General features: G+C 36.3%; 3 protein-coding genes across 3 annotated transcripts; 2 read left to right on the top strand and 1 right to left on the bottom strand.

The window, feature by feature from the left end:
- The first annotated feature begins 818 nt into the window (after window positions 1-818).
- Window positions 819-1232, top strand: LOC132545316 (uncharacterized). The gene has a single exon (XM_060208995.1). It carries the CDS (start codon window positions 819-821, stop codon window positions 1230-1232), a length of 414 nt encoding a protein of 137 aa, XP_060064978.1.
- LOC132545315 (uncharacterized) lies at window positions 1229-2966 on the top strand. Its single transcript, XM_060208994.1, has 2 exons — window positions 1229-1621; window positions 2046-2966. The coding sequence occupies exons 1-2, from the start codon at window positions 1229-1231 to the stop codon at window positions 2964-2966; spliced, it is 1314 nt and encodes a 437-aa protein (XP_060064977.1).
- A 3943-nt stretch (window positions 2967-6909) lies between these two features.
- Window positions 6910-13333, bottom strand: LOC132545335 (spermatogenesis-associated protein 24-like). Its single transcript, XM_060209012.1, has 6 exons — window positions 13208-13333; window positions 12082-12159; window positions 10409-10471; window positions 8956-9086; window positions 8013-8083; window positions 6910-7670 (listed from the first exon to the last, which is right to left on the bottom strand). The coding sequence occupies exons 1-6, from the start codon at window positions 13331-13333 to the stop codon at window positions 7411-7413; spliced, it is 729 nt and encodes a 242-aa protein (XP_060064995.1). The 3' UTR covers window positions 6910-7410.
- Between the last annotated feature and the right edge of the window lie 82 nt (window positions 13334-13415).

Raw genomic sequence — 13415 nt, 5'->3', positions numbered from 1 at the left:
TTTTTATTATGCTTATAGAATTTACACTGGAAGTTTAACTCAAGAGACAATCGTCCAGTGTCTTTCGATTTGCAATAGTCACCTCTAGTAGGATTTAATTCATTACTTGGCTTTACTGTATCTAACTCTTTTGTTTTTTACTGAAGAAGGTAGTAACGTTTGAGGCTTCCTTCTGGGGCAGAGACACACCCACCGTCCTTATTTTTTTTTTATTATTTATTAACGGGTTTTACGTCCACTATTACGACCTTTCTGTCTTTCAGCGGTACATAACATGTCGGACTCATTTCGTATTTGAATCCGTGATAGCATCAATATCCATGTTCAAAACCACAAACAAAAAATAACCACCTTCAATGATGATTATTAAAATCAGAATGTTACAATTCATTTCAACGATAGCTTATGAATAAAAATTCACCTTTTATTATATGTGTGCATATGGTCAGTTATTTCGAAGGACGCGCCTGTAAAATACCAACTGAGAACCCCTGTGGTTTACCTGGACATGTGTGAACTAACTGGGGCAGTTTGTGCGCACCTTTGACCCTAAGAGCTTTGCCGGCGGGAGTACATAATGCTCCTGGTAGGGCCACCCATGTCGGACAGGTCGAGGGGTAGGGGGTTGGGCAGAGGGCTAATAACCCTCTCCTTAAAAAATAAACTTATTACAGAAACCGAAAGCAGAACAAATCCATAAAATCCAGGGAATGCTACGGCCTTGCCTCCGATCAGAGGAGACTCCATGATGCAAGAGGGCGAAAGCCAAGAGGAAACCCTCTAGCACCACCAGGCCATTAGTACACCCAAAATCTACAATGAAGATCTGCAACTGGAACGTACGTACACTTTACCAAAGTGGCAATGTAGCACAGGTTGCCAGAGAAATGACAAGAAGAGATACAGATATCATTAGTGAAACTCATTGGACCGGACGAGGGAAAATCCAGATAGCAGAAGGAGAGACAATCATCTACTCCGGAAGGGACGATAACATCCACAGAGAATGTGTTGCCATACTTATGTCAAAGAAAGCATCAAGTGCGCTGATAGATTGGACACCAGTAAACGAAAGGATCATCCTAGCAAGGTTTTTCTCAAAGCAAATCAAGCTGACGCTTGTGCACATATACACACCTACAGAAGATGCAGAAGATCAAGTGAAAGATGAGTTTTATGCAAGACTACAAGAGGTACTGGAAAGAAGAAACCGGCATGACATGTTGATATGAATGCCAAAGTGGGAAGCGACAACAAGCACTACGAAAGAATCATAGGGAGACATGGGCTCGGGGTGAGGAACGACAATGGTGAAAGGCTGTGTGAAATGTGCGACCTCAACGAATTAGTTATTACAGGAACCTTATTCCCACATAAAAACATCCACAAAGAAACATGGATCTCACCAAATGGAACCACCAGGAATCAGATAGATCATGTGTCAGTCAACAGGCGTTTTAGGAATTCAGTTAAGGATACTAGAGTATTCAGATCGGCAGACATCGGGAGGGATCATCTGCTTGTGTGCACAACAGTCAAATTGAGGCTAAGGAAGCAGTGTAAAGAGAAAAGGTGTGAGAGGGTAAAGTACGACATAGAGAAGTTGAAGGATGCGGATACAGTGAGAAGGTTTAACATTGCAGTAAGAAATAGGTTTCATGTATTGGATAACGAGGACTTTGATAGAAAGAGGACGAGGTATAGAGAAAGTTCAGTGTAATCCAGAAGACATACACAGAGACAGCAAAAGAGCTATTGAGTAGACCTAGGAAGAAGAAGAAACCATGGATCAGTGAAACCTCATGGAAACTAGCAGATGAAAGAGGAGAAATAAACAAGAAAAAATTGTGTACACACTCAGAGAGGGTTAAAGGACAGTTAAAAGAGCAGCACAAGGTTAAAGACAGAGAAGTCAAAAGAAGTCTGATAACAAACAAGAAGAAATGGATAGACACCATCGTGAGTGACGCTGAAGAGGCAGCAAGGAGTCAGCACATGAAACATTTGTATAGTCTTACAAAGACACTCTGCAATGAAAGACCTAGGATAGTACAGCGGTATTGGACAAGAACGGCAACCTCATTAGTGGCAAAGCAGAGGCGTTATCAAGATGGACAGAACACTGGAAACCACAGGATCCCATTACAGAAGATGATGAAGTAGAATTAGATGATATATTTGAAGAAATTTCAGTCGACATGCCATCAATAGAAGAAGTGCAGAGGGCTATCAAGAAGTTGAGGAATGGAGAGTCACCAGGAATAGATTCAATCACGGCAGAGTTGATAAAGGCAGATACAAACTTTTCAAGTACAAAAATCCATGAGCTAATGGAAGCAATATGGAGAGAAGAACAAATTCCAGATAGCTGGAAGAAAGGGCTCATCATGAAGTTACCAATAAAGGGAAACCTAAAGGAATGCAAGAACTCAAGAGGAATCACTTTGCTGTCAGTAGTAGGAAAATTGCTTGGAAGGATCATAATCGATCGCATAAGAGAAGGAATCGATATCAGGCTAAGGAAAGAACAGGCAGGATATAGAAAGGGAAGGAGCACGACGCAGCAGGTCTTTATACTTAGGAACATCATAGAGCAAGTGAACGAGTGGCAGGCTACATTATATTTGAACTTTATAGATTTTGAAAAAGCTTTTGACTCCATCCATCGTGAAAGCCGGTGGACCATCATGAGGAAATATAGGGTATCAGACAAGATCGTAAGCATAGTACGGTTATTTTATGAAGATTTCCAGTGTGCAGTGGAAAACCAAGGAGAGACAGGAGAATGGTTTAACATCAAGACAGGAGTAAAACAACAGTGCAATATGTCCGGATTTATCTTCTTGGTAATTATGGACTGGGTGATAAGGAAAGCAGTTGGAAACGGCGAGAACGGCATTAGATGGAGCTTGACAACAAAAATGGAGGATTTAGATTTCACAGATGATATCTCCTTATTCTCCTGAACTAGACAACAGATACAAGACAAAACCACAAGACTTGATGAAGAAGCAAGCAGAGTCGGACTTAAGATCAACAAAGATAAAACTAAAGTGATGAAAATCAATGCACGAACGAAAGTACCATCAAACTAAGAGGTATGGACATCAAGGATGTAGAGCAGTTCACATACCTAGGAGCAACAGTGTGCAAAGAAGGTGGTGGAATAAAAGACATTAAGAACAGACTTTCAAAAGCCAGGGGAGCATTTAGCCGGCTCAAGCATGTATGGAACTTAAGCAACATCTCAAGGAAAACAAAATTGAAACTGTACAAGGCATTAGTAATACCTGTCCTACTATATGGATGTGAAACGTGGAAAATGAATAAGGGTGATGATCGGATGGTAGATGTTTTCCACAACAAGTGCCTCAGGAGAATTCTCAAAACACAATGGCAAGAACACACAAAGACGGAAGAAATATTGGAAAGAGCGAGAATGAGGCCAATTAGCCAGGAGATAAAATGGCGCAGATGGAAAATGATTGGACACATATTGAGACAGGACAGAAACAACGACTGCAATGTTGCCTTAACCTGGGCCCCAGAAGGGAAATGGAAAAGAGGAAGACCGAAGATGACGTGGAGAAGAACAGTGGAAAGAGAGAGAGAAGAAGCAGGCTGGAAATCCTGGAACGAGGTGCAGACAGTGGCAACAGACCAGCAGAGATGGAAGCGTCTGTGAAGGCCTTATGTGCCACGAGGCACGAAGTGGATAGGTAACATTCATCTACTACGTTGCCACAGTTTTTGACAGCAGCATCACTGATGTATCGTAGAACAAAATGTCTGTATGTAAACATAGGATTTTAAAATGCAGGTGGAAATTTGAAGTGAACTAACATGCATAGCCTTTGCCAATGTGTTACATCTGTGTGGAAAAGGATAAAATACAAAACAAGATGTTCAATGGACCTGAATCACTAGCCTGTTCTATCTGTGGCTTCAAGAAGAGACTTCATAGGTGAAATCAACTTATGCAAACCTGAGAGCCCACTTCCCAAGCATGATACTATATTATAATATGATCCAAGGCCTATTGCTCATTGAAAAGAAGTCATTCAAATATTTCAAAACATTAGATCCTGTGACTTTCAAAGAGGGTGAAGATACCTAATTTGAGTAAACTTGGTATCCTTTCAACCCTATATGCTACAGTCTCAATATCCTGACCCTGGGCCTTTTGGATATTGAGAAGTTGTTTCAAGTTAGAAGTAGACACCAGATGCAAACCATGACATAGGCTCACTTGTCCTTGCAGAATCCTCAGATATCCTCAGTCAAACATCTGGTCATCAAACCATACATCATTACAATAAACACCAGCACAAAAACACAGAACATTTACATATTTTCATTTAATAATAAATTAAGGTGATAATTGACAGTGTCAAATCATATAGAAAAAGTCCTTCATAAGTCATGCAGTCATATAATATATAACTTTTTAAACAGCCATAGTTCATTTGTGTCATAAAAATAAATAAACAGTTATCAACACTCACACAATTCAAACAAGACCCGTAGTAATGAAGCACTTTGAGGGAATTCCTTTAGCATTTCTGAAGAGAATTCCTTCAACCTCTCCTAAACAAATTTGCTTAACCCCTCTTGAGGGAATTCTATTGATTTCTCCAGACACAATCCCATAACCCTCTCTGGAGCAATTTCCTTTGATTTCTTCGGAAGGAATTACAATACCTTCTCTGAAGGAATTTCCTTCCTATCAACAAACTTTGTAGCCCTACATCCTGGCATGCTGGGGTTTTGGCTTTTGAAAAGAGTTGTTGAAACATTTCAACATATTTGACCCCTGTGGCCTCGGAAGTGGATCAAGGTCATTCATATTTACAAACTTGGTAGCCCTTCATCCCATCATGCTACAGGCCCTATATCAGTACCCTGGGCCCTTTGGTTATAGAGAGGAAGTTGTTTAAAGATTTTAACATATTTGACCTCTGTGACCTTGAAAGTGGATCAAGGATACTCAGACGATGGATGAAACACGATGGCTATAGGTCATCCTGACCATTTGGGTCAGATTACCTAAAATGAGGCAATTTAAACATGATTCTCTATAATCCTTGTCTTATTATTTGACCTCATTTGAACAGAAGAACTCCACAATAAATATCAATATATGTAACATGACAACTAAATTTTCAACACAAGCAGTTTTGTATGAATACTTATATTTTTATGACTTCAGCACATGTTCATTACTACTGGGTACAAATGTATTGGGAGGGGGAGAAACGACTGTAAATGTACCACAGTTTTGAGGCTAAGAGTCTTGGTTTAAAATTGTCTTTAATTCTATTCTAGAAGTCAATAAAACTTTGAACATAGGTCACAGACTTCAAGATTTGAACAGCTTAACAGGAACTTTAATACACCTGCATTAAATGGCAAAGCTTTTAAAAGAGGCACTTTGTAAAAGAAATGCATATTGTGTGTCTGGCTTGTAATATCATTTATAAACTAATATCTTGTGTTAGATATATATGTTTATAATAAATAAATGTGAGCATTAAGAACAAAATGTTTTCTTAGTACAAGAGACCCATAGGGTTGACATATTGCTAACATGGCTATGTTTGACTGAAATAAATTGCTTTATCCAAACTGAAAAAATTGGGTGCTGGTTTTTAAAGGTTAATATCTATTATCTATTGGGTCCCACTCCTCTGTCCCCTGGTTGGTCAGCCAAAACCATTTGATCAAAAGTCTTTTTCACCAATGATTGCTTCTGACCAAATTGAGCCTGACTCCTGGCATTTCTACAGAAGAAGAAGGATTTTAAAGAACTTGCTCTAATTTCCCTATTGGGCACAGCCCCTCCTACCCCAACGTGTAAGACCCATTATTGATGCAAAATTGATTTCCCATCCCCTTGTGATGCCTCAGACAAAACTAGGACAGAATCCAGGCATTCCCACACAAGCAGATAGATTTTAAAGATTTTGCTGTAATTCCTCTATTGGGCCCGATCTCTCCTGTCCCATAGGTTTGAGAACCAGTGTTATACAAAATTGATTTCCCTTCACCCACGGATGTTTCAGGCAAAACTAGGACAGAATCCATGCACAAATGATTTTAAAGAATCTTGTCCTATTTGACCCTGTCTCTTCTGCCCCAAAAAATCTGCTAAGTCATTCATAACTAGTCATGTTTTAGTAAATTGTAGATTGACAACAGACAGATGCCATGGTACAGCAAAAGCTCAGATCAATGTGAGCTAAAAAATTACCCTAGTATTATTTTTGATCCCCTGTACACATCTCATATACTGCTGTCGTTGGATTTAACACAACTCTTCATTAGATATAAGGCACATGTGATACCCTGACACAAAGACAACCTTTTTTTTAATGCCATTATGGATATGCTGACTCAATGCTTCCATAATTTTTCTAAAATCTGCTGATACAATAAATTCATTTGGCCAGTTACAAAATGTATTGATTTTAAACACAAGAAAATTTGTGATGGACAGAACTCTTATCTATCTCACAAATGATTTTAAATTGCAAAAGAGCAACATCACTGGAATAAAATGTAGCACATCCTGTCATGTCCACTTCAACTGTTTCTAATTCTTAAAACATTTCCTTTGTATGTTTGACTGAGAGTCAAATCACAGTTTCTCCCAGAAATTACTATACTGACATTACTTATGTAAAAATGTATAGAAATCAATGTAACACCTGTCATTATTTTTAGACTGAAAACAACATATAAATTATTTCAGTAAATTTAGTGATTCTCTATCTAAACTTTTGGTCCCAAACAGATTTTTAAAAATTTGCTGCTGAAATACATGCACTGAGTTCTATTCTGAAACTGTGTTGATAAAATTTACAGTTCATAAAATTGTAATAATAAACATAATCAAAATAAAGTCGCACAACCTACAATCTTCTGTTTACTAAAGACCAGCATTCAAAATGGAGATCTTAAGTTTTCCAATATTGATCCCTTGGCATGTATTCTACTTCAGTACACACATAATTCTGTTTACAAAAAAGAAAAACAAACACCTTCAGATATGAAATGAATTAAAATGCCTACAGTAAATTTTTAAAGTACAAAATCTGAAAATACCCCTCCTCAGTAAAAACCAAATTTAGGATACAAAAATCACAAATCATTAAATTCTTCTAAGGCAAATGAGATTTTCACAAACAGTAAATTTACAGTACATAAGGTTAGAAAATTAAATTATGGGCTGAGTAACACTTAGAATTCCACTCCATAGTATGAACATCACATGTGTTTGTACAGTTTGATTTTCTGTACCACAGCAGTTTCAATTCAGCTGAGAAATCCTTATCAGATTTCGGTAGATTTGCAATGTTCCAAAGTACATTAAAAATGACCTAGGTTATACAACACTACATAAAATAGACATCATCTCCATGTGTTTTTACTTGCTTTGTTAGCACTTGTACTGCGAGACTTTGGTCGCTGGAATTCTGTGTATCCAGCTTTTTTGTCCTGTTTGTCTAGAAGTTTGGCAATGTATTGGTCTTGTTTACGCTGAATTTCAGCATCACTTAGTTTCTTTTTATAATTAAATTGTTGTTGTTTTAATTTCTTTTCTAACTGCTGAATTTCTTCTTCTTTGGAATTTAATTCTTCATCCTTCTTCTGTACTTCTTCACTGATTTCTAACAACAACAAAAAATAGCTTGTGAAAGATGTCATGTTAAATTTCTGATGGGTCCATCATATTGTTAATGGAGATGGTGCAAAATTAATTAATTTGCATTATAATCCAGATTTGCTAAATATAAACAACTATGTTCCGAGAGAGAGGGAGAATGAGAGAGAGAGAGCCCTTTCTTGGCACAATTTACACTTGCAAGTACCCAAGTACATTGCAATGACTAATCCGTGGAAAATTTCAATCCCTTTTAATCTTGTAACAGTATCAGTCCCATAAAAATAGGAATTGTTTATAATCCTTTGTATGATACTTTGGCAGATACAAGTCAGCCATCAAATCTCACCTGAACACTTGTCTGTCAGCATGGCAGTCTTTGATGTTTCCTCCACAGCCTTTTTTTGGAGAGAACCAAATCTGTATAAGAGGCAGACAATATCATTAAGCTGCAGCATCACCCTGCTATCACATTATAGAACATACAGTTCCACATTTATCTAGCAATAAGCTAATAGTTTGTATTAAAGACCTTCCATATATGTTACTGATGAGTTAAATTACCAACAAACGCTTACTCAATGCTTTGTGATAAACCCATTCCTTAACTTTGAGCCAGAACTTAAAAGCAAATTAAAGACTCCTCTATCAGTTTCGTAAGCGCTCAATTTTGTATCATCAACATCTGCTAATCCTGTATTATCAACCTCTTTTAATTCTGATAAGCAGAGGTTGATAACACAGAATTACTAGAGGTTGATAAAACAAGATTGACAGAGGTTGCAAATCAGGATTAGCAGAAGTTGATAATACAGGATTAGCAGAGGTCGATTATACAGGATTAGCAGAGGTTGATAGTCAGGATTAGCAAAGGTTGATAGTCAGGATTAGCAGAGGTTGATAGTCGGGATTAGCACATGCTGATTATACAGGATTAGCAGAGGCTGATAATATAGGATTAGCAGAGGTTGATAGTCAGGATTAGCACATGCTGATTATACAGGATTAGCAAAAGCTGATAATATAGTATTAGCAGAGGTTGATAGTCAGGATTAGCAACATTTGCAAATCCTGTATTATCAACCTCTGCTAATTCAGTCAGGAAAGAATTAATGCTGCAAAAGGTTTACTGAGAGTATTACCAAACTAATGCCAACATACCTATGCAGTGTTATAAACCACTCTAATTACATGTATATCATATTTTCCCTGTAATAAGCTTACTTGCCTAGCTAGAGTCTATGTAATAGTTTCCTTTGATTTATTGCAGGATAAGCTAGTAATATACTCACGCTTTCTCAAATGCTGCCTTCTCTCTTTGAAGTTGCTTAGTAAGAACCTCTACTTCACCCAAGGCAAACTCTAACTTGTCTTTGACTTCATGTAGCTCTCCTTGTACCTTTAAATGACTCAGCTTCTGTTGCTGTTAAGTGAAGAATAAACATACTTTGAAATTAAAAAGAAAAATACACATCAACAGTTAAAAAAAGGTTTTCAACATTTCAATTATTATCTCTCATTTCAAAAAATATTTTTAGAACATATGAGTGATTTTAAATAGAAATACATGCTACACGTCTGAGTTATCATTATCAATTTCTTTACTTTTCAACAATCTCATTTCATCCTTGCAGTATTCCAAATAGTATTTTATAACCCAATGAATATCATACAATGTCAAACATTTTACTGGTAAGTATAAGATATGTACTGTAAGTGCTTGACACAAAGACCATAAAATTATGCCCAAAGACAAAACCAGAATGTGACATTATAATTGGAATCATACATATATGTATGGACTTGAAACAAAAACTATACAAATCCACAAGGGAAACTGAATAAAGTAAGAAAAGAAATACTAGTGATGTATCAAATTGTTGCACTCTTCCTGGATAAATACAATGTGGTATTCAGTTGAGGTCCCCACAATGTGGTATTCAGTAGCGGTCTCCACAATGTGGTATTCAGTAGAGGTCTCCACAATGTGGAATTCAGTAGAGGTCCCCACAATGTGGTATTCAGTAGAGGTCCCCACAGTGTGGTATTCAGTAGAGGTTGGCACAATGTGGTATTCATTAGAGGTCTCCACAATGTGGTATTCAGTAGAGGTCCCCACAATGTGGTATTCATTAGAGGTCTCCACAATGTGGTACTCAGTAGAGGTCCCCACAATGTGGTTTTCAGTTGAGGTCAACACAGTGTGGTATTCAGTAGAGGTCTCCACAATGTGGTATTCAGTAGAGGTCTCCACAATGTGGAATTCAGTAGAGGTCCCCACAATGTGGTATTCAGTAGAGGTCCCCACAGTGTGGTATTCAGTAGAGGTTGGCACAATGTGGTACTCAGTAGAGGTCCCCACAATGTGGTTTTCAGTAGAGGTCCCCACAATGTGGTATTCAGTAGAGGTCTCCACAATGTTGTATTCAGTAGAGGTCCCCACAATGTGGTATTCAGTAGAGGTCCCCACAATGTGGTATTCAGTAGATTAAGAAAACCAATACTTGTGATATATCAAATGGGCTCACTTCAGACTGGTCTTTGTTGGAATGATTGCATCCTTGAGAAAGACACTTTACCCTTACTGCTCTGGACAGCATACAGGTCCAATGTCCAATATGATGTTAATTGAGGTAGCCACCAATAACTACACAGAGACACTGACTCAAATTGACCCAGCTGACTGTTCACAGGCTGATAAACCTAACAAACAAACAAGTACATGTAGAAAATATATGTAGTTACCTCTAATTCAGTTTGAAGTTTTTCATACTTCTCCCTTGGAATGTAATCTTCTTGTATTGTTTTCTGAAAAGTATAATAACAATAGTTTAATTGACTTTACACAAGCATCAACAGTCGGAAATACTCTTAATAACTGATCAACAACATTCAGATTATTAAATCAGTAAAATAAATCTTCATTAAGATATCCATACCTAGTAAAATGTGGATCAATATGAAGAGCAAATGACAAGGTGTTTATACACAGAAAGAAAACAATGTGTCTATACACAGAGAAAATGACAATGTATCTATACACATAGAGAAACTGACGATATATCTATACACATGGAGAAAATGACGATATATCTATTCACACAGAGAAAATGACAATGTATCTATACACACAGAGAAAATGACAATGTATCTATACACATAGAGAAACTGAATGTCCACATATGATATTAATACATGAAAATGACAATGTATCCACACAGAGAAAATACAATGTATCTACACACAGAGAAACACTGACTACAACAGAGAAAATGACAATGTATCTATACACACAGAGAAAATGACATTGTATCTATACACACTGAATAAATGACAATGTATCTATACTCACAGAGAAAATGACAATGTTTCTATACACACAGAGAAAATGACAGTATCTATACACACAGAAAAATGTTTTTACATACTTCTCACACAGGAGAAAATGTAATCTTCTTACACACAGTAAACTGTTTTCACACAGAAAAGTACAATAACACACAGAGAAACTAGTTTAATTGACTGTTACACACAGAGAAAATGACAATCAACACACAGAGAAATACTCTTACACACACTGATCAACAACATTCAGATTATTAAACACAGTAAAATGACAATGTATCATACACACAGAGAAAATCCATACACACAGAGAAAATGACAATGTATCTATACACACAGAGAAAATGACAATGTATCTATACACACAGAGAAAATGACAATGTATCTATACACACAGAGAAAATGACAATGTATCTATACACACAGAGAAAATGACAATGTATCTATACACACAGAGAAACTGACGATGTATCTATACACACAGAGAAACTGATGATGTATCTATACACATAGAGAAAATGACAATGTATCTATACACATAGAGAAAATGACAATGTATCTATACACATAGAGAAACTGACGATGTATCTATACACATAGAGAAAATGACAATGTATCTATACATAGAGAAAATGACAATGTATCTATACACACAGAGAAAATGACAATGTATCTATACACATAGAGAAACTGATGATGTATCTATACACATAGAGAAAATGACAATGTATCTATACATGCAGAGAAAATGACAATGTATCTATATACAGAGCAAGGAACAATATTTTTAATGTGTCTACACACAAAGTGACAAGGGGTTTACACACTCAACACAAAAAGGCAAGGAACAAAGGTGTCTATAAACAAAATCAGGATAAATGTGCCAACATACAGGGCAAAGACCATTTAATGTTTACACACAGCTAGCATGAATACCAATCTGTCTTATGCACAGAGGCAAGAACATTGTGTCTAAACATAAAGTTTTCATCTAAGGTGATATAAGAATTGCTTGCTTGACATACTTCAAATCTTGTAAAATATTTGAAGAACATTAAAGTATGCAAATGTACCTCAAGCTGTTTCAGTTCAGTATCATATACTTCTCTTGGCAGGAAACTTTCTTGTAGAGTGGATTCCTGTAAAGTTATCTGGAATAAAATATAAATTGTACATCAATATAAAAGTGAAAATTCAACTTTCTGCTACACAACTAATACTAATAAAATTCATAACTTAATCATATACATATATTCTGTGAAATCATAATTTATATGAATAAATGCATGAACCATGTGCATGAAGCATAAACATACCCATCATATTTCTAAATTTTACCAGAGACGTATATAACACATGTGTTATATACGTATTTGATTTTACTGAGCAAACTAGGAATTTAGGTTTAAGTTTAATGATAGGGTTCATTGAACTAGACACAATGACACATATTTGTAATGAATATTTAAACACAGAGTAATGTCTTGACCAGATATAACTTACTTTGTATTATTTTGTAGCATGATTAAAATTTATATCTGAATGTATTAAGAAAACAATGAGACTTGAAATGTACATACAACACTTCACATTGTGTTGTTTACTCTAAAACATTGAACTTGATAATGATGCCATCCATATTTGTGTACCCAAACCTTATGACATCATAATATCAAATGGGATAAGTTCAGATTTCCCAACATTACTGACCATTCCTTGATAATGTAATTATATTTTGCTTAATGAGCGGGCACAATGTTATCTAAAGAAAAACAGACAGTTGAAAGTATCTGCAATGAAATGCCCAACGATCCTTACTTAGGCATGAGGAATTAGTGGATGGTCATATTCTAATATAGAATAAAAACCCAGTTTTTTCCATTTATTTGTATATTTTTTCTTTCGTTTTGAAACATGGACATGAATTCGTGAACTTAAGTGTCAGGACTCAAAAGATAAGAAAAAAGTAAAATGAAAGCATAGACATCTAAATATCAAACCATCTTATTCTTCTTAAATAATGCATAGGCATAAATAGCTATGACCGGTCCGTGGTAACAATATCAGTTGGAGAGATGCTAGGCCTGGTATAACTGTCAGCACACAGCAGCTAGACAGGCATCAACAAGTTCTGCAGAAAACATATAAAGAAATAGTATAGTCTAATTTCTTTTTGCTTGTTTATTTTTGATCGCTTACCTCATGTTGAAGTTTGCTGATCGTCAGTTCTTGTAATATAATAACATCTTTCATTTGATTTTGAACAAGAACATCTGACGGAACGGGGTTGTCTTCCAGACTACTACCAGCATCTCTTTCCGCCATGTTTTGTATATTTTGTATAAAGTTCCGAGTTTTTGTTGACAAGGTCAAGGTTAAATAATGTGTAAGTAACGCAATCACCAAA

Source organism: Ylistrum balloti, unplaced genomic scaffold (genome assembly GCF_031769215.1).
Source record: "Ylistrum balloti isolate Yb309-2 unplaced genomic scaffold, AGI_CSIRO_Ybal_v1 Utg369840, whole genome shotgun sequence".
Lineage (NCBI taxonomy): Eukaryota > Metazoa > Mollusca > Bivalvia > Pectinida > Pectinidae > Ylistrum > Ylistrum balloti.
The sequence above is the reverse complement of the archived record's forward strand: the minus strand, read 5'-3'. Positions and strand labels throughout refer to the sequence as shown.

What these genes read in the sequence shown, in the direction of transcription:
- LOC132545335 (XM_060209012.1), bottom strand. Translation starts at nt 13,333, where the DNA reads ATGGCGGAAAGAGATGCTGGTAGTAGTCTGGAAGACAACCCCGTTCCG. An exon ending in TCAGCAAACTTCAACATGAG is followed by an intron (nt 12,160 to 13,207) that starts GTAAGCGATCAA and finishes ATTTTATTCCAG; the next exon opens with ATAACTTTACAGGAATCCAC. An exon ending in AAGGCAGCATTTGAGAAAGC is followed by an intron (nt 8,084 to 8,955) that starts GTGAGTATATTA and finishes CCTCTTATACAG; the next exon opens with ATTTGGTTCTCTCCAAAAAA.
- LOC132545316 (XM_060208995.1), top strand. Translation starts at nt 819, where the DNA reads ATGAAGATCTGCAACTGGAACGTACGTACACTTTACCAAAGTGGCAAT.
- LOC132545315 (XM_060208994.1), top strand. Translation starts at nt 1,229, where the DNA reads ATGAATGCCAAAGTGGGAAGCGACAACAAGCACTACGAAAGAATCATA. An exon ending in AGTTGAAGGATGCGGATACA is followed by an intron (nt 1,622 to 2,045) that starts GTGAGAAGGTTT and finishes TGAAAGACCTAG; the next exon opens with GATAGTACAGCGGTATTGGA.